Source organism: Hemicordylus capensis, chromosome 1, assembly GCF_027244095.1.
Source record: "Hemicordylus capensis ecotype Gifberg chromosome 1, rHemCap1.1.pri, whole genome shotgun sequence".
NCBI lineage: Eukaryota > Metazoa > Chordata > Lepidosauria > Squamata > Cordylidae > Hemicordylus > Hemicordylus capensis.
In genome coordinates this window covers 325,063,953-325,085,285 of record NC_069657.1, presented here as the reverse complement: position 1 = coordinate 325,085,285, position 21,333 = coordinate 325,063,953, and the positions used below count along the sequence as shown (strand labels likewise).

General features: G+C 43.2%; 1 protein-coding gene across 2 annotated transcripts in view; it reads left to right on the top strand.

Annotated features, from left to right (window-relative positions):
• ASCC3 (activating signal cointegrator 1 complex subunit 3) overlaps positions 1-21,333 on the top strand; it is a 362,371-nt gene that overhangs the window by 326,908 nt on the left and 14,130 nt on the right. For both annotated transcript variants that reach the window (XM_053266329.1, XM_053258340.1), the window contains exons 38-39: positions 15,960-16,111; positions 21,169-21,310. In XM_053266329.1, the coding sequence (XP_053122304.1) occupies positions 15,960-16,111; positions 21,169-21,310 (294 nt within the window). The remainder of the gene's footprint in view (positions 1-15,959; positions 16,112-21,168; positions 21,311-21,333) is intronic.

Sequence of the window (21,333 nt, the reverse complement as noted above, 5' to 3'; positions counted from 1 at the left end):
GCCACTCCAACCCATGACAAACCTTTTCCCAGTTGGCGCTGGAGGAAATGACTAATGCTTAACCCATTTGTGTGATCAATTCACTTAAGCAGCTACTGTGAAATGTTAATCACAACTTTAATTTGTACTGCATTAGCATTTTGATTAACTTGTAGGCTTGCTAGCACACTTGAAGCACTTTTACTCATAGTTACTGCTCGGAAATGACTTTTTGATTAATTAAGTTTGTTAGATAGCAGCTGAGCTTCCTGAATGCTAACCTTCTGGGGCTAAAAGTTCAGGAGAAAGTTACTGTGAACAACTGTTGCTGTTGAGGAGAATTCTTGAAAGTTTGCGTCAAATATTTAATTATTTGCAAAATATTGATTATGAGAAAATTGACCTTAATTCTTTTCAAAGAGTGCAGATTTATTTAGAGAAAATGGCTGTAGTTTTTTCTTGTATTGAGTAAACTGAGGTAAAGTCTTGAAAATGGGTTAATGTTTTTAGATTTTGGAAAGTACATTTTTTCATCCTTTACCTAACCATTTCAGGATTTTGTTGTATTTGTGGAAGGCTCTCTTGAGTTCCAGTACACTTTTAAAAAATAGATGTTGGCTTAAAATGTAGCGCATGGTCCATCCTCATGTGCCACCTAATCATGTAGGACCTGCATCTCAGGACTTCCTAAACTTTCAGTTGCACACTTATATAGCACTTATTTGTCAGCACTTTTAGTTTAATTCTGTCATAGTGCTTGGAGAATGCATATTATTTCTTTTATTACTCCTGAGGAGTGTCCTGCTAGGATCCTTTCTGCATAGGTTCACATAGGCTCTGTAGCTTGGAGTTGGCTCAACAAAATCTAATTCATGGCAGAAAATGTGCAATAATGGGGAAGGAAGTGAGAATAGCCTTTAAAACATAGGGGGATGACGACAGGAGTCAGCCTTACCAAATAGATTGTGGGTTGGTTATATCAGGCCTCATGAGCCATTGACCTGGCTGTGGCAGTGACTGCATACATGGAACCCCGGAGTATTTAGAATAGAGCAGCTCTGTTAAATATGCTTTCCACTTAGTTACTCCAGTATACATGTGGCTGAATGGAGGAGAGCAAGTGCAATGACTCAATTTGTTATACTGAGTATTTGCAGGAATTTCAATTTCCATTGATGTGTCAAACATTTGTTCATTTTTCAGTTAGTTAATGAATAAAAATGTGAGTAGGTTTCCAAGTAGCAAGTGGAATGAGCCAATCTTTCCACGGTTGTGATTTCTTCACAATGTCCCTGTCCTGGATTTCACACCAGGATAGAGATGCTATGAATAAATATTATGGGCGACAGAGCACAAAATGAGGGGGGAAAGAGGATTTGCCATGTGGCCTCTTAGTGCAGTGTGGAACACACCCACACACTCAGGCACGCAGACTTTTGTTATTCCCAATGGGGCAGTAGTAAACTGCTGTCAATTTCTGTGAAGCTCTCTGTGTGGCAGAAGATTCGATAACAAACTTCAGTAGCTGGCAGATTGCAGATTTGCTTGCTTAGGTCCCTACTCCTTTGTCAAAAACTGCTCTAGGAAGGCAAAACTGAAAAAGGGGTAGCAACAGAATACATTATAGAGCCCACACACAACCCCTCCCTTTTGCAGACTGAAGTTATATATTGTGCTACAACAGATTTGTCACTGTGGCCACTTCTGTGCGCACATTTCAATATAAAGAGTTTGGTAGGGTAATAGTTAATTATTCCGCAACAAGCAACATTAGGAACTGAAAGGAAAATGAGAGAAATATATGGGAGAAATATTCAAAAAAGAAACTTAAGTTGGATATTAGCAGTATAGCTAGAGCAAGAATTGTTGGTGGTTTACTATATGCATTTTATCTGATTTAAAATATTTACTACCCCACTTTTTTTTCCATTACAACTCACACCGCCTATAGATGTACATATCAGGCAGTATAAAAATATGATAAATAAAATAAATTAATAATAGCTGGCAACAAAAGACCAATAATACAATTGAAAAGTCAATAAAACATATCTATCCTGCTGGTGCTTCATCAGTTGCACTGGCTCCCAGTCTGTTTCCGGGTACAATTTAAAGTGCTGGTTTATCTAAAGGAGCGCCTTACCCTCTATGTGTCTACCTGAACCTTAAGATCCTCTGCAGAGACCCTGCTCCAAGTGCCCCCCACCAAATGAGGTCAGGCGGTTGAAGGAAGAGGGCCTTTTCAATAGTGGCCAGAGGAGGCTTCTCATTTGGGGCAGAGGGGGTGTTGCCTCCCTTCTTGCCAGCCCCCCATTCTCCCATCAAATATGCCATTTCTTCCCCTCTGTCTTTCCCTGCTTGTGTCTGTCTCTTGCTTGAAAGTTGCTTTTGCATTTTCACTGCTTGCCAATAGATGGCACTGGCTCTTGGTCTTTTTTCTGAATTTCTTTGTAAAGCCATTTCCTCCCTCTTAGGGTGTTCAGTGGGATCTGTTGCCCCAAATGAAGTAATTACCATACTTAGTTACTACTCACATTGCATATTTAGTGCCTTAGTATGAATCAGGATGTACCTTTCTTTTCATTTTTACCATAAAGATTGGCAGGCCCTAACCAATCAGAAATCAGAATAACTTACAGGCACCTATTCTGACCAATAGCCAGTTAAAAAAAGGCTAGCCCGGTCATCTGATTTCCCAGGATCCTTCTAGGCAGGCTGAACCAGCCCCTCTGGAGATCTGTATACAAAATGGGAATACTCAGTCTGCAAGCAAATGGAGTACAGAACAGGGTAGGAGCCCTAGCTACCTTTCTCCAGCCTCCCATTTTCCAGAGGGGTGACATTCAGAGATCTAGAGAATAAGGGGAGAAAGTGGGAGATATGGTGGACTGGCACTTCCTCTGGGCAGAACTTGGCAGTATTATGTTTGATGGTGGGTTCCGCATCAGAGAGAAATAGAGCAGTGTAGAATTGGGTTGAATGTCCAGGAAACTAGAGTAGCAGCGGTAGGATGAGGTTGATGTGAATGTCTCTATATAGCAGGGGTGGGGAACCTTGGCCCTCCAGATGTTTTTGAAGTACAACTCCCACCATTCCCAGCCACAATTAATGATGGGAGTTGTAGTTCAAAAACAGCTGGAGAGCCAAGGTTCCCCACCCCTGCTATACAGCATGGGCTGTAGAGGAGGGCATGCACTGTTGTTTTGTCCTGCCCAGAGTCACAGGGGCACAGATGCTCTGAGAGAGGGGTCTTTCTATATCTGCCCACTAATACGGCTGAGGGCAGGGCAAGGCATTGGGACAGGGTGAAGGCCCTCCTGTAATTTGGCACTTCCAGCTGTGTTAAATATGGAGTGGGGGATGCAGGATATCTGAATCTTTTGTTGGGGTGGAAGTTCAGGACCCTGTCAAGATCGGGATCCTGTTCTATATCTGTTATACGTTGTTTGATAAGTGATTCTGTCTGATCATAACTCATGGCAAGTAGGAAAGACGGGGGGAGGCCCAGGGATTACATTTTTGTATAGACTGTCCATTCCTGATTAGATTGAAAACTGTCCTGTAAGGTTAGGGGAGTTAGACCCAGGGGGCTGAGGGAGAGTTTGAGCCAGTAGTTGAGTATGACCATCCATTCTCTGGCCTCCACCTTCATCATGCCAATCTCGAGGTGCAGGACATTGTTGGAGACTAAAGGTGTACACAAAACCAGCTGGTCCGGTTCAAGTCCAAAGTAGACCCGAACTGGACCGGGCCAGTTCAGTTTTGCCTCCATCAACCCCCACCCCTAGGTTGGGTTGGGGGGGGGATTCATGAGTCATTTTTTTTAAAGTACTTACTCCCTCCAGGGGGCTTCTCTGAGGCCGGGGGGGCGTGTCTGTGGAGGTTCCCCATCCCTCCTGTCAGCCTTCCTTGTGTCAAAAATCACACGGTTCAGGTGTTCTTCGGCCCTTTCCTGGCATTTTCCCCATCGCAGTGGCTGTTTTGGAGGCCGCTGTGCATGTGCAGTGGGCCTCGGCAGGAGAGGGTGCACTTACCCCTCCCTCCACTTTGCCCCGCCGTTAAAGTCAACCACCTCCACTTCAAACTTCCACTGCCCAGTTTCTTGCACATCCCTAGCAACTGGCAATTTTTGCCAGCGGATGTGGGCAGAACCTCCATTCTGTGGGCTTTTCTGATGCCAATGGCATGCAGGAACACCCTAGGTAATTGAAGTAGACAACCTATTCAATCTTGTTTATGTTTATACTCCAGGAGTGGGTTTTTGGCCTTTTGGCAAAGGCCATAATTTTGGTTTTTTGGTAGTTATTTCCAGGCCCTCGAAGGTCATTTTCGCCCACCTCCAACCCATATATACATGAGTCTTAACTCTTTAGTTGCCAGTTTTTCACATGTATACCAGGGTTGGGTGGCAAATACCCAACTGCAGGTACACAAAACCATGGATGACCCACAATTAATAAAATTTGCCTGTATAAATGTTTGTCATATTCATTGTATTGGTGTGAATGATTGAGATGTTGGTTGAGACAAGTAAACAGCTTCACAATTGGAAAAAATGAGAATGGTTCACTTCTTTTTAACTTAGGGTTGGACCTGCAATGTCCTCTCCAATGAAGCTCACCTGGCACCATCACTATGCTCTTTTAATATGCCAGGTGAAGACTCTCTTTTCCCCAGACTTTTTAAATGCTTTTGTCTTTTTAGTCAAATTTGTTGGTACTTTTTTGTTTTGTTAGTTTTAAATGTGTTTTTAAATTGTATCTTTTATTAGTTTAGTTTAGTTGTTTATTTACAATCTTAGATCAAACATCAATATACACAGAATATACACAGTAAAAAGAGAAAACAATAATGGAAACAAAGTCTAAAATGTCATCAAATATATAAAATCAGGAATCTTTGACAGTAACCGATTGCTGTGCTTTAGCTTCTCTTAGCTTGGTCAATGTATAACAAAATTTAGCAACCGCCAGGGATATTGTTGGGTCCCTGTCTTCTAATAAGCATATAAGAATTGTCTCCACTGAGTGGCTTTGGAGATCTTTCAGATACTGAGATAAAAATAAATCTCTTTCATCAGTATAAAGTGGGCAATGTAACAGTGAATGCGACAATGTTTCGGGAGCAGCTCCGCAAAGGCATAGTGTGTTTTTAAATTGTATCTTTTATTTTTTTTTAGTCACCTGGAGAATAATTTGTTATGGACAGCAATTATCTATATATTTATTCCTCCTAGGCGTACCCATTGCTAATCCCATACATGGCAGCTCTCGCGAGAGTTCGCAAGCAGCTGCCAATTAGCAACGGGGACGGGGAGAAAATGGGGTGGCGGGGGCGGGTTGCCTAGCCACCAGGATCAAGCAGCAGGCTGGCCCAGCCGCTGGAAGTAGACAGCAGCAGGCCGCCCAGCCGGCCGGCAGGAGCAGCAACAGGCGGCGGGCCGGCCAGGCTGCCGGGAGCAGCAGGCAGCAGCAGCGAGCTACCCGGCCACCGGGAGCAGGTGGCAGGCTGCCCGGCTGGCAGGAGCATGTGGCGGCGGGCCGGCCTGGCTGCCAGGAGAAGCAGGCCAGCCCAGCTAGTTATTAGTATTATTCCATGTAAACTGTTCAATGTGGCTGACAAAGAACAAACAAACCATGGCTCTCATGCCCATAGGGTAATGTGGGCAGTTCATAACCACGCAGGCCACTCTGGGCCTCTGACACACACACCTCACAGTGCTAGGAAGTGGCTGTTTCAGTCCAACTCACCCTTGCAAGATGACAGGTCACACACTTCTTGCTTTGAGAATAATGCAAGTGGCACACAACCTGCAATCGTGCAATGGTGAGTTGAACTGGAACAGCCCCCTTGCACAGCATCGTGGACAGTTCTTAACCATTTCACTATGGGGCATGCCAGGCAAGTTAAAATTGTTATATTTTCAGTCCCTGACAGTAAAACAGCAGGAGGAAGTCATGATACAAGAAGCACCATGGGGAGCAATCCAAAGTTGAGGGGAGTCTCCATCTGCCACCGCTTAGACAGTAGGATACTCAGAGAAGGGCCTCGTTTCTTTTTCAGAGGCTGTAAAAGATACCTTATGCATTCTTCAAGTACCATGACAGAACTGAAAGTGCTTGCAGATAAATGCTATATGTGTACAACTGCAAGTTTAGGAAGTGCCCCTAGAAAAATAAAATGCATTACAACCCAGGATATCCTAGTAGAAAGATGGAATTCTGACTAGGCAGAACCTCTTAGCCCTGGTGTAGTTCCAACTGTGGAAGAGGAATAGCGTTGTATGTCCACGTAAACTGAGAATACCCGTTTCATCATGTGGGGTGTAGGGGAAAAAATAATCTCTTAAATGTAATCTCTGAATTCCAAAGCCATGTGCTTAAAAGGTTGTAAGGAGGCAGTGCAATGATTATAGAGTGTCACTGTGATGAGCACACAGTGATTCATTTGCTTCTTATTAGATGAATAGTCTTCAGAGGTAGCCTGCACAAGAGAGAGGATGGAAATCATTCAGACAATACGTTAAATGTTACTTTCCTATTCAAATTCCCAGAACCAATTTTGTAGGCTGTTTAAAAAATAATAATACAGAAAATATGGTGGTACAAGTGGACCTCATTATCGGTGGGTGTTCCATTCTCTGCTGAAGCCATGGATAGCATAACCATAGATAACAAGGCATTGAGGCAATGGGAATTGGGGGTTAGGTTCCTGGAAGCTAAAAATGACTAAAAACTGAAGAAATAAGAGAGAGAGATTCCATACCATGCTCTGCAGGTCTCCAACTGCCCAGCAATGCCCCCCAAAGCCAAAATTCTGCCATTTTCCCACAAAATTCATAGTCTTTTTTTTTTTCCTTTCAAAAAAAGGCACAAAATGGTGGCCAGAAATGACCTCAGAGGTCATTTCCACCACCTAGGAACCTTGGATATGTGCTTTTGACCCTTTTAAACCCAAGGTCGGGTGTCAATTGCCCAATCACTGATACGCAGATCCACTGATGATGTCAGGTCCACTGACAGATACGCAGATCCACTGATGATGTGAGGAACATAGGAAGCTGCCATATACTGAGTCAGACCATTGGTAAATCTAGCTCAGTATTGTCTACACAGACTGGCAGCAGCTTCTCCAAGGTAACTAGATAACTTCTCCAAAGTAACTAGGTCCACCTGTATCTAAACTGAAAAAAGCTCATGGAAGGGCACTCTTCAGTGCCCAGCATCTCCCCAAAAGCCATTTATTATTTAAAAATAATAATAATTAGGGGGAAATGGTCTTCATCATTTGTATCCAAATCAACACAAGTGGAAAGAAGCTTGCACAAAGGGGACTTTTCCCCACCCCATTCTCCCACTGCAGCCCTGTTCCCCAAACCTGCTTCCAGGGATCAAGAGATCCTCAAGAACTGGATGACTTGAGGCATGGGAGGTTACGGCGTGGTGGCAGTGTTCCCTGTAATAGAGATTCCCAGATGTTGTTGACTACAGCTCCTATCATCCTTAGCTGCAATGGCTTTTGGCTGAGGATTATGGGGGCTGTAGTTAACATCTGGGAATCTCTGTCACAGGGAACACTGGGGGGGGGGGCATCTGCCAAAATCAGGTGGAAGCACCTTGCATAGGCAGAGCTTCCATTCACAGAAGGTGCCGCCACCTGATTTCCAGGGATTCCCACCTCCTTCTATCAGCATACGTCATCCTGTTCTGCAAGGTCCCTGATCCTCAGGAACAACTTGAGGAGGAACACGGGGGGGGGGGTGCTGCCATGAGAAGGAGAGAGTGGGAAAGTTTCCATCTGTAAAAAGCTTCCTTCCAATTGGCTAGTTTGGCTACAGCCCTGAAGATCATTTTCCCCCGGGTTATTTATTTTTCATAAAAAATGGAACACATTCAGCCTTAAGCAATATTTTTTAAATATTTATGAACATCAGTGTTTAGTTTTCACCTTGTCAGAAACAGCACTTGTTGAAATAGAAGCATTAACTGCCAGTTTAAGCTGTATCTTCTCCCCTGCCACCACCACTCTGACTGAAACCAGCTTTGTGTGCCTTTTAAACTCAACATTTTTCCAGGATCAGTGTAATTTAATTGAAATAGCTCTGCATGTGTAAACAACTCCTTTGTTTAAAGAAGATTCCACTGTTTAGTTTGCCTTAAGTAAATGCTGCCTTTTGTTTGTCTGTAAAACATTTGATTAAATGTACGGGCTAATATAGACAGCTTAGCATTCCTCTAGTGGATTGTAAAAGGAGTCTGAAGTATACATTCTAGCATCAAAATCCAAAACCTAATGCTCTAAATAAAATACACACCATAGTTGTCTTACTTTTTCGAATAAGATTTCTGTTTTCAGTACTCTCAATGTCTTAATAGCTTTCTAGATATATTAATGAAATATCAACATTCCTGATTTTTAAAGTGTTCCATACCTCTTTGAATGCTTCATTTAAAAAACTAGTAATATGTGCAAGCACAATGGTACTCCAGCATAGTTGTTCTTACACGCTAAAAGCTCTCTGTGGTCCAAACTAGATGCACACAATTTCCACTGATAACAATGGTTGCATGTCTGGTTTGCCCCTCCCCCTCGAAAATGTCCACTATATTTTGATTTACCTTTCCTCCCCCATACCTGGAGCAGCCAATTATGCAGAACAGGGATGGGGAACCACAGAAGACAATTATATCAGGCCGTGGATAAATGGTGCTAGATATTGCAGAGGGGGACTGATTCAGAGCTATGAATTTTGATGGAAACTCTACATTTTATACAAAGGCTTAGTTTTAGTTTAGCCCTTCATCTACTGCTAAGGTCAATGTGATTTTCATGATTTCTTGCAGCCCGTGTAAGTCCTTTCTATGCAGCAGTCAATAGGTTTGTAGCAAAAGCAAACATTCTTAGGATATGGGAAGCAGACAGTTCGTGGGATACATCCTAAAATATTATTTCAAAACATTCATGCCAGCCAACATGTGTTGGCTTAATTCATTTCAGTTGCATGGGATGAGTTCAGGATAGAAGCCAAATAGGCAAAACACCAACTTGCCTCCTGATTCCATACAATTGAATTAAATTTGTTTTCCGCATAGCCAACATGTGAGGACACTCTTCCTACACCCTTGTGCCTACACCAGTGGCCGCTGGTGGTTCCTGGGACTGGCGGGACGCAGGGCAGTTGATGGAGCCACAAGTAGTGAGAGGTGGAACCAATTGTGGGCAGCTGTGGAGGTTGAGCCAGGACTAGGAGGGTGCCTTAGCAATAACTGGCAAAGTGTAGATTCGTAGCTAACAAGTGGGATCAAAATACAAACACACGCACACACAAATCTGAATTGCTCATCAGTAGAGATACAGAGAAATAGGGGAAAACATCAGTTGTTTTATAGTGCTTAACAAGACTACAGTAGTGTGTAGATTTGTAGCTGACACGGAAGGATCAAAACACAAGCACGCATGTGCGCGCACACACACAGAAAAAGAACTGCACAAGCCACAAATAAACCACAGACCAGCTACAAAAGGCAGCTTCTGTGAAGAGTAAATGCATTCTGAAGTCACCAGGGCAGCTGTCTGTCTGATTGTTTCAGAAATGAATACTACTAATAATAAATCAAAACGAGAAGAAAGAACACTAAGCCAGAGTGGGACAGCGGTTAGTGTGCTAGACTAGACTGGGAAAATCCAAGTTCAAATAACCATTCAGCCATGAAACTCATTGGGTGACTCTGGGACAGTCACTTAATGCTCAGCTTAACCTTCCTCATAGGGCTGTTGGGAAGGATACATGTAACCACGTGCATCATCCTGGGCTTCTTGGAGGAAGCACAAGCTATATACATGTAAAAGTAAATAAATCTCTATATGCCACAGGTAAAGCAGACACCTGGTACAAAAGTGGAAAACAAATGCATTCTGAAATTACAAGGGCAGCTCTACCTGCCTATTTTAAAAATGCATACTTAAATAATAGAAAAATCACAGGTTTTTCAATGATACTTGCTGCAGCTGTGAACCATCACCTGTAACTTAGAGGACACCATAGGAAGCAAAGATGCATTCCCATCTCTCTTTTTCTACTCCCTGCCTGATGAGCAGCTGGGTGCCCCTCTCTGTCCCACCACTTAGCCTGGGTGTGTCCATCCAAGAGTTTTCTCTATCCGTACAGTGCTTCACATCTAGTGAAAGTGGAGGTGTTAACATCCAAATAAACAAACAGTTGTGTTTTTTTAAAGCCCTATGCTCAAGTTGGTTTGCAATCCAGAAGATCTGAGTGAGAACTGTAAAGCAAGGGGCATGTGTTGTGGTTGTAACATCTGTGCTCAATATCAAAGCCCTATACCAAACCATTCCAGAAGATCTAAACAGTGGGACAGAAAGGGGATTTTATGAAGGCAAATGGCAGATTCCTCCGTTTGGGAGTGGAATGATGGTCTAAGGGGTGGCTTCAGTTCCAAATTTTTTTGTAGTTTTCTGCCATGAAACTAGCCACTTCTAGGGCTGTTTTGATTTTATTTATTTATTTTAATTTTAAAAACTTATTAAAAATACATTGCCCAATCCATTTCAAATTAAAAATTTAGAGCCCTCCCAACCTGCCCAATATCAAAGCCCTATGGCAAGCCGTTCCATAAATATTTGAAGTGGGGGGGATCACCACAAAAAGGAAATCACATACAGTACCTCCATTACTAGGTCTCCGGAGAAGTCCCAGGTAGGCTCAGCACAGCAGGGCGGGCCAGGACATGTGGTGTGTGCAGGCCACCAATCTGCATCCTTTCTTCTCAGCTGCCTGGCAAGCTTTCCAAGGCCCCCCAGCAGAATAGAAAGGTTTCCAGAAGCCCTGCCCACCTGCCGAACAGCTAATGGTAAGCTCAGGGGACCTCAGGAAGGCTGCTTCTGGGAGGAGATCAGGCTGCAGCCGTACTTGCTCCTCACAGTCGTGCTTGGGCTGCAGCAGGAAAATAGGGATTTCGAGGCTCCAGGGGGCATGAGGACCCCCCCCCCCGAGCTGGCATGGGGGATCAGACTTCCACCTGGAAATCTGGTCCAAAGAGTACCACTGCCTCTATCACATGCCTGAGGATCTCATCCACATACCTCTCTGCCTCCCTGAGCTTCTCCAGGTCAGTTCCATTGGCTTCGAGGGGGGGGCTGTTCCCTGAGAGCCTGGAGCTCTTTGCACTCATCCATGTACCCACAACTTCTGCCCCTCAGACAGATAGTCTTACATACATCACTCCCTGCAATACGTAGGGAAGCACCCCTTCCCCTGGTGGCATTCTACCTTCATAACTAGTTCTATTGGCTGTTTAGAATATATAGAGCTTGTTTATTGACTGCTAGGTCTTAGCTTCATTTGTCAGCTAATTAAAGGTTTTAAGTTCTGTTCTCCAAGAAAGTTACAAAAGTGAGGTACTACTCACCTTCTCGTGCTGGCTGTCTTCTTTGTGATAAAGGGGAACTACTTGTGCACCACCCCAACACTTCCCTGCTAAACTAGATGCAAAACTCACTCAGTATCTGTTAGCAAACTCCTGTTCACAAAACTTTGTGTAGCAAAGCTCCCCTGGCTGAGCCTTGTCTTCTCAAGAGCCTTGTTTTCTCATAACCCCCAGTGAACATAATGTTACAGATACTGGCCACAATCCAGAGAAATGGCTAGTTAGCTCTCTGCATGGCAAATGGATTTTTAAAAATTGTTTTCCTTCCAACAGAATCAATTCCTTCTCAATATCACACCCACATGGAAAGCCACTTCTGCAATTATTTGAAAAGCAGTTTGGACTCATGCAAATGCCCCAAAGAGCTTTCTAGCTTCTTATGCCAGTTTCTAATCTAATTAGTCCAGTCTTACAGTTTGCTGTTGCTTCCACGGTTTTATGGCATGTCATTTTGGGAATGGGCCATAATTTGCATACAGATCAGATTAGAGAGCAAGGAAGTAAAGGTTGCATTCCTCCCCTCCAGACAACAAAGCCAGCAAAAGATCAGACTTACCAACAGCCAGACAGCCTGCCTGCTCTCTAAGATGGTGATTAGATTATTCTGAGTAGCCAAAAAAAAATTATTTCCCCATGCTTTGAGCACTTCGATTGGCTGCCTGAGGACTCAATCAGCCTAGTCACTCTATTATTGGTTTATAGATTGGTCCTATGACCACCCACTTTGCAAAAACAAAAGTGAGCATGCTCATTGGCCCCTGCCTTATTAATATAATATTTTAAATGGTCTGGGGCAGGTTTTCTTAACCTTGGGCCCCCAGATGTTGTTGGACTACAACTCCCATCATCCTCAGCCACAAAGGCCATGTCTGGGGATGATGGGAGTTGTAGTCCAACAACATCTGGGGGCCCAAGGTTAAGAAACCCTGGTCTGGGGCTTTTCATTTGTTGTTTGAGGTTGTGTTACCATCACCCACCGCACAACTCTTAAAGCAGCTGCAGGCAAAAGCAGCAGAGAACCACAAGGGGACAGTAGGCACACAAAATGGAGGCAGAGACAACATGGCTGACTGAGAAATTTAACGTGAGCACCATCCACTTTGCCCATAGGTAAGATCTGTCTCTGGTCTATGCTGAAAATCTCTTCAGCAGTGGCCTGATGTAAACGTTGCCAACAGTGGAGTCAATTCCCATGTGATGTCGTATTATTTGATAGCAGAAGGTCATACGGATGGGGCTGGCTGTATGGTTCTTCCACTTCAACATTTTCTGTCCTAGGGGCCAGTAACATTGGTATGGAAAATAACCATGTTGCCAGACCCACCTGCATGATCAATCCTTAATATCTTTGCAAAATTGGCAGAATGGCACAACAGCAGCATGCAACCCACTGTCATGTTCTTCAGATAATAACAAAATGGTCTGTGCATGCCCTAAACAATATTTCTCAAATGCAGCTATATGCAGCTGTCAGAGATAATCCTGCATCCAAATGTTATGCACCATATTAAAACTCCAGTGAAGTTGAGCAGTCAAAAGAAAGATCAGAACAATGTCTAGGAGATGAATTGCTAGATTGGTGCTGGTAGAAGGAAGAAAATAGATTGTTTAGAATAGAGAGGTCTCAGAAGACTGGAGTAAATAGACATAAAAAACAGATGTACATGTTGCATACTTTATTGCTCTTAATAATCAAAAGTCACAAGGCAAAACTTAGCACCTAAAGGCTTAGCTTCCAGAGCTGGCTTTTTTAATTGACTGGATTATGCAAATCCATCAAAATTTGCAGGTAGCCTTATTGGCACATTAGCGGGGGATGGGTGGGGAATCCAAAAGTAGCAAGTGTGTAATACCTTTATTAAGATCAACTTAAATACTATAAAACAGTGAGCAGGACCTGAACTTAGAACAAGAAATCCTGCTCTCTTAGCTTCAGTTTCTCACATAGTAAAATGGGAGTAATGCTGGCCTATCTCTCAGGGTTGTTATGAAAAACAAACGAAAATTAGAAAGGATGTTTTACACTTCAAATATTGTATGGTATTCATGATAATGCTGGTTAAAATGCAACATTTAGGTATTCCGATTTTCTTTTCAGGCATTGCTAAAGTCATATGTAAGCAGGACTTGTGTGTATGTGACCTCATGCCACCAAAGGCAAGAGAATTCATTGATCTAAATCACATTGTGTATACAGACTTTCAGAGGAATTGGAAACACTACAGCAATAATTATCTAAAGGACACTCTCTTGTTGTGAGAGTGTGAGAGACAAAGCTAATTTAACATCATTGTTAAACATCAATGTATGTGGTGGTATTTCCTTGCCACTAATGGTATGTGAGCACCTTTTGGCCAAGGAAATGCCCTCCCTGCATAACAATAGTTTTAACTACTATGATTATTGGGCATGTAAATGTAATATTCCATAAGACTGAAACCTTTATTAGAACTAAAGCAGGCCTCTCTTGATTTCTGCCTTGACATAACTTGACAACTTCTAACAACCAGAATGGAAAATAAAATTTGCCCATAAGGGACCCTGTCATATACATAATCAAATTCATAGTTGGCTGCAACAGCAGTAAACATAGTCAACAAGTGTAACTTTGGTAATATACTACTAGCTATAAGTGCTTTCAAAAATAGTTTTGTATGAGAGCCTTGAGTCTTATATGATGATGCTTAAGAGTTTGAAAAACCACCAGATTCTGTATTCAAGAACAAATACTCAAAATGAACTCTATTATTACCTTAAAATGAAGAATTGCTTAATTGACTGGTTTGGTTTCTAAACCCATAAGAATATAAGAAGAGACTTGTTGGATCAGGCCCAATTCCTTTCTAGTCCAACATCCTGTTTCACACAGTGGCCCACCAGATGCCATTGGGAAGCCCAAAGGCAAAAGTTGAGGGCATGCCGTCTCTCTTGCTATTGCTCCCCTGCAGCTGTTATTGAGAGGCATCGTCTCTCTGAGGCTGGAGGTGGTCTATAGCCACCAGACTAGTAGCCATTGATAGACCTGTCCTCCGTGAATTTGTCTAAACCCCTTTTAAAGCCATCCAAGCTAGTGGCCATCACCACATCTGGTGGCAAAGAATTCCATAGCATAATTATGCGCTTTGTGAAAAAGTACTTCCTTTTGTCGGTCCTAAATTTCCTAGCCTTCAGTTTCATGGGATGACCTCTTGTCCTAGTGTTGTGAGAGGGAGAAAAAAAAATTTTTGTCCACTCTCTCTACTCCATGCATATGTTAATGAAACTGCTCCCAGGGAATTGGCAGATACCCCTGACTAATTTGGGGGCTTGTGTGGGGGAATTAGCAAGCTTGAATGGAGCAGCCCACCTCAGAATGAATTTGTGCAAAGCTTCAGTCATAGAAATAACTGAACAGAGAGGTTAAAGTTCAAAAATAGAATCAGGTTTATTATAGGGTTTGGGGGGCATAGGAAGAGAAATAGACATTAATATTTATTTATTTATTTTTATTTTACATATTTTTATACCGCCCAAAACTTACGTCTCTGGGCGGTTTACAGCAAGATAAAAACAACATTAAAACATTAATTAAAAACAAAAACAAGAAATTTAAAACACAACCATTTAAAATTTCTTTAAAACAATATTATAAAACAACATTAAAAACAATCTAAACATAATAGGCAACAATATTTAACTAATAAAACTAACAAAATCAACAGGTCGACTCAGTTACGGCTCACAAAGATGCAATTTGGCTTTGAGTTCTGAATTAGGTTTACTCAAGGCTGACCAGAGAGACGTCTTTGGAGAGAACAGTTCTTGGATTTTGGAAGAAGCAAGAGGGAAGGGTTTGAGAACGGGTTAGCTACTACCTCAATCTGTCTGGTGAGGTGTTTGGACCCTTGTGGCTTGGTCAATACCAAAGGACCTCTCTTCTCCTGGATAAGCAGGAAGGCGTTAGGCAGGAGCAGGAACCTGGGGGCCAGGCAGGGGGCCAGGATCCAAGAAAAATCCAAGGGGGATCTGATCTTGAAGGACCACGATTTTGCAGCCAAGAGGGTTAGGGGAAAGGGCTGGTCTGGGGGCGAAAAGCAAAGCAGGAGCAAAAGTCCAGGCAAGGCAAGATTGAGGTGCCACTGCCAAGACATAGCAAAAGGGAGCTGGTGCATCTAAGGAAGAAACACCTTGTGAATCTGAGGTAGAGACACATGGCTTGATTTTTCCTAGGCTATTAATAGCAGAAATCTTGCCCATGGGCATTATACTGATCACAGCTTGGAAAGATGGACAACAGATACAAAGCCCAGGGCGCATCATTGTCCTATTCAAATTTGCTTAGTGTACTTCCCTTCAGTACAAAGGGTAAATCTGAGAGACCTATCTGTGTCACTCAAGACTTGAAAAGGTTTCCTAAATGTGATCAAGACAAACAATTCCCATTTTTGTTCAATGAAATCAACGTACCAATATTAAAAGTATGTGAAAGAAATATGAGTTTTCATCCATGTGGGACATTGAAAAGAGAGAATTAAACTGATCATTTTATTTCTTTAGGCAATGCTGGATGTTTCAGCAAACCAAGGCTGGTTGGTGACTGCTCTAAATATAACCAGTCTGATACAAATGTTGATTCAGGGGCGATGGAAACATGAATCCTCTTTACTTACTTTACCAAATGTCGAGAACCACCATCTTCACCTTTTCAGGTATGTATCTTATTTATGTATTTAAAATATTTATACCCCACTCCTCCAGTACATTACTACTCGGGGCGGCTCACATTTATAAAACAGTTACAATATAAAATTTGACTAATAAAATTAACCAAATTAAACAAGTTAAAAATCCAAGGTAAAACCACAATAAAAATTAGCTTTTAAAATTCCAAATTAAAATCTAAATCGTAAATCTTAAAACTAAAGAACCTACCAGATATACACAACAGGTGAAACATTAAAAAGCCTCTTTAAAGAGATGTGTTTTTAGTTGTTTTTAAAAACACTGAGAGAGGGAGCACTGCAAAGCTCTTCAAGGAGGGCATTCCAAAGCCAAAAGTCTGCAAACGAAAAGGCCCTGTCTCTAGTCCCCGCCAGTCAGATCTCTGTTAGTGGTGGGTCCATGAGCAGGGCCTGAAATGAGAAGCAGAGGGCCCTGGCAGGTTCATATGGGCGAATGCGATCCGACAGGTACCCTGGCCCCAAGCCGTGTAGGGCTTTAAAGGTCAATATCAGCACCTTGAATCTAGCCCAGAGGCAGACTAGTAGCCAATGAAGCTGACGCAAGATGGGTGTAATACTCGTGAAGTGACTTGCACCCACGAGCATCCTTGCAGTAGCATTCTGAACCAGCTGGAGCTTCTGAACTGTCTTCAAGGGCGGCCCCACATAGAGCGCATTGCAGTAGTCCAATCTGGGTGTTACCAAAACATGGAGACTGAGGTCAGGTCCAACTTCTCCAAGTAGGGTCGCAGCTGGCGCATCAGCCATAGCTGGTAAAAGGCACTTCTGCACACTGCTGCCACTTGTGCCTCCAAGGACAGTATTGGGTCCAGAAGCACCCCCAAGACCAGATTTACTTCACTACTTGGATAATCAGTTTTACCCATCCAGTCCAGAACAGCCTCCAAACCATGGTTCATAGCATCCACAGCCTCCCTGGTGTCTGCTGACTTAAAAGATAGGTAGAGCTGGGTGGTATCAGTTTACTGATGGCACCACAGCCCACACCTATGGATGACCTCTCCCAAAGGTTTAATGTAGATGTTAAACAGCATGGGGGACAGAATATATTCTTGTGGCACCCCATAGGCCAAAGGCCAAGGCGTGGAACAAGCATCCCTCAGCACCACCTTCTGAGTACAACTCCCAAGGTAGGAAGAGTGGACCCACTGTATAACCATGCCCCCAAGTCCCAACCTAGAGAGACATCCCAGAAGGATACCATCCTCTCTAATAAAACGCTTGGTGTCCATCCGTGGACGGACACCAAGCGTGCGTTCGTGCCTTGCCTGTTCTGGGCATGCGCGGAGTGCATGCCCAGAACGCACCAAGACAGAAATGGAGACAAGGACCAGGCCGCCATCTTGGCCGCTTCGCCCGGCCGCAGCAAGGCCAGAAGCGGCCACCACGAGGCAGGAGAGAAGCCGGCGGGGGGAAATGGCCGAGGCGGCGGCAGAGCCGCCACCTCGCCAAGAGGAGATGGACACCGGGACCGGGGGCCAAGCGGAGGCCGTAAACAGCACTAAAAAGGAAATGCAGCCGCCACCGTTGCCGCCGAACTCCCACCCCCCCTCCCAACTTCCGAGACCACCTTACCCCGGCCGAACTCGCACCCTCCCACCCAACTTCCGAGACCACCTTACCCCGGCCCATGTCAGTTGGGCGAAAAAAGTCCTTAATAGAAGAGGGAGAGAGGAGCTCGCAAACAGAGCTCCTCTCTGAGCAAAGGCTCTGCCCGAACTGACACTATGGACGCGAAGGACCCAATAGGTGTCCTTCGTGCCCAAAGCGCCAGTTCCGGAAGAGGCTTTGCAGAGAGAGGAGCTCTGCTTGCGAGTTCCTCTCTCACTCTTCAATTAAGGACTTTTTCCGCCCAACTGACATGGGCCGGGGTAAGGTGGTCTCGGAAGCTGGGAGGGAGGGTGCGAGTTCGGCCAGAGTTAGGAGGTCTCGGAAGCTGGGAGGGAGGGTGGAAGTTCGGTGGCAGCGGCGGCGGCAGCATTTTCCTTTTAAAAATTTAACCCAATAGAAAGGAAGAATGCTTAAAGGGGGGGGGAACTAGCACCCGTTGTTATAATGGGCTTTAAAATACTAGTGGTCAATAGTATTGAAAGCAGCTGAGAGGTCCAGGAGAATAAACAGAGTCACACTCCCTCTGTCTATCTTCCAGTGTAGGTCATCCACCAGGGCGACCAAGGCAGTTTCCGTCCCATATCCAGGTCGGAAGCTAGACTATTTTTGTATCCAGAATGCTGATTCAGTAGGAATATTGAATAAGTGAAAAGATTTCTTTGCATTGTTTGCTCTTAATTGTAGCTTTTTTAATAACGTTAAGATTTGGCCATCTCTTAAACACGCAAGTGCTCAAAGAAGCCTTATTTTCTACTGAGCAGTATTTCAAAATATTGATTTATAATTCTGGATGAGCCTCATAATCCTGTATAACTGTACATTATAATCAACTGTGGGGTGCAAGTGGATTTTAAAAATTAAGTAAAATGTAGAAGAAGATGTCCAGCAGTACAAAAGTGAGACTGGTGGCAAAGGGATTCTTGCAAATATATGGGGAAGATTATGATGAGATATTTTCTCCCATTGTAAATTACACTAGGGATGTGCATGAACCAGTTTGAAGACCCTTTTATGGACCTCCAAAAAAAGTTTGAAAGTCCAATGGTTCATCCATTATCTGGAAGGGCCCATTGTGCATGCGTTTGCACATGTGCACTGGGTACTTCCGTTCCGCCAAGCACCGGGGTGGAAAGGAGGTACACTGACGCCCCACGGAACTGTTTTAAAGCACAGCACCAGAGGGGGGAACGGGGGGGGGGTAAGAACACCCTCCTCAGTCCTTAAAGGTATCCCCCCGCACCTTCAAACTACCAGTCGCCGGTTCCATGCACATCCCTAAAACACACCTCAGTAAGTACACTCCTAAGCATTGCAGCAGCAAAGAAAATGCAAGTGGATCACATGAATGTGAAAACTGCATTTCTTCATGGAGACATCAAAGAAGATATTTATATGGAGCAGCCTCCAGGATTTATGGAACCTGGTAAAGAAAAACTTGTATGTAAAGTGCAGAAAAGTATTCATGGACTGAAGCAGGCTGCAAGAGCCTGGAATGTCAAATTAAACCAGTTGCTAGTCAATGAGGCTACCAAACTTAGTAGTATTTGTAGGATTAAACAGAGAAAGGAAAATATCCAGAGGTTTTTTTTCAAAATAAGAATTTCTGATGGATAGGGCTGGGTTCACACAACTAACTTCGTACAGGGGGAAAGCAAATGCTCCCACTGTCCACCACCAAATTTGTTGTGAGGCAGTAGCATTACATAAACACCTGGTCATGCAGATGCCCAGTTTCCATGATATTCGTACCTCTTGGTTGAGTTTTCTTGATGGATGGTGATTCTAGCTTGAGTCTCTTCAAATTATTGCACAATTCACATACCACACTGGCTCTGACTGAAAAATGCATTCATACAAACTAGCTGAACTGGGCTCAGAACATCTGTGCCTCTAGTTCACCACCGCCACTGTCCCCCCGCCCCCGCCTTCCTGGCATCACAAAACGGTGGTGTCACACACACACACACACACACACACACACCGGTACTTCCCCTGCCTGCTGGTTGGCCGCTATATCCCCACCTGCCGCCGCCGCCATTTTCTTGCCGCCCAGCCACCAACCGGCCACCCGCCACTGCTGTTCACCGCCATTTTGTGCCCCAGCCGGCTGCCACTGCCATTTTCTTCCTTCCCACCCATGCCCATCGCTATCCGGCAGCTGCTTGAACTCTCACGAGAGCTGCCACACAAGGGATTAGCAACGGGTATGCCTAAGAGAAATATATAAAAAGAAGACCAGCTAGTCTACGTTGCTGTTAGATGTGGTGGTCTGTGCAGCTGGCTGAAATTAATACATTTCTATCATCTTAACTCCATGCCATTAAAAAGTTAGTGTTGGAGAACAATATAATGTCTTCAGATAGAAATTCAGAGCACTTTTATACATCATGTCATTAAAAATGTATCTTTCACCTTCCAGACCAGAAGAAAATGTATGCAAAAATATACTGGCCAACATCTAAACTAACCAAGTATGCATGCAGCTAATGCTGCACATGCCTTACGAGGGTAGGGCAATATGCATCAATTTCCCTTTCCCTCTGAGGCCAACTGTGATTCTTGAAAATATGTCCCTGAGAGTCACATAGCCCTTAGGACATATTTTTGGAAGTCACAGTTGGCTTCAAAGGAAAGGGAAGATGTTAGAAACAACCCTCATCTGTAGTGTGTGTGCAGCATTAACTGTGCACACAGTTTGTTAGTTTGGATGTCAACCATTGTATTTATAGAATATTATGCAAATCAATACTTAAACATGCAGGGATTTATTATTTAAATAAATAAATAAAATAAAGTGAATTCTTTGCCAAATGCATTTTGACCATTTTTAGGTTTTCTTCAGTAGCCTAATATATCAGTTTCAGAAACAAAGTCTGCAAACAAACTTGTACAAATATGTTAATAAGGAAATAAAATGCATACAAATTATATTTGCAATTAGTAAATAGAGTCTTAATAATAATTCACCTCAATTCACTTTTACTGTCACTTTCAAGCAAGTTAATGTCATTGCAGAATACATTGATATACCTGTAACTATGCAAACTGCATTAGATGGTGCCATCCATATAACCAGATAATATATATACACATAAATGTTAAAAAGAAAAAAACCAAAATTATTACTATAGGAGTATTTTTACAAAGTACAAATACTACTAGTAGCTCACTGTTGATTCCATCTTTAAACCATAGAGTCTCCATAAATTTGCAGCATAACAGTTTTAATAAAACGTTCAGTCTTCCACTTAGTTTTGTTAAACCAAAAGGTAATTGATATGAACTGCCAAGGTAACTTTACTTAAGTGGGGCTTGCATTTTAAAATGTCTTTCTACTTTCATCTTTCCGTGTTTTCCTTTCTGCTTCCTTGAATGTCATTCTCCACTTGAATATGTGTTTACTGTTTTACCAGAAAATGGAACCAAAGGAAATGGAAGGGCAGTTACCAAGGGCCCATTGAATGTCTTCCTGAACTGATAGCTGCATGTGATGGAAAAGAGAATATTTTTGCTTCTATTGTAGACCACGAGTTGCATGCTGCACATATTACACAGGTAATGGTTGCAATTATGTTTCC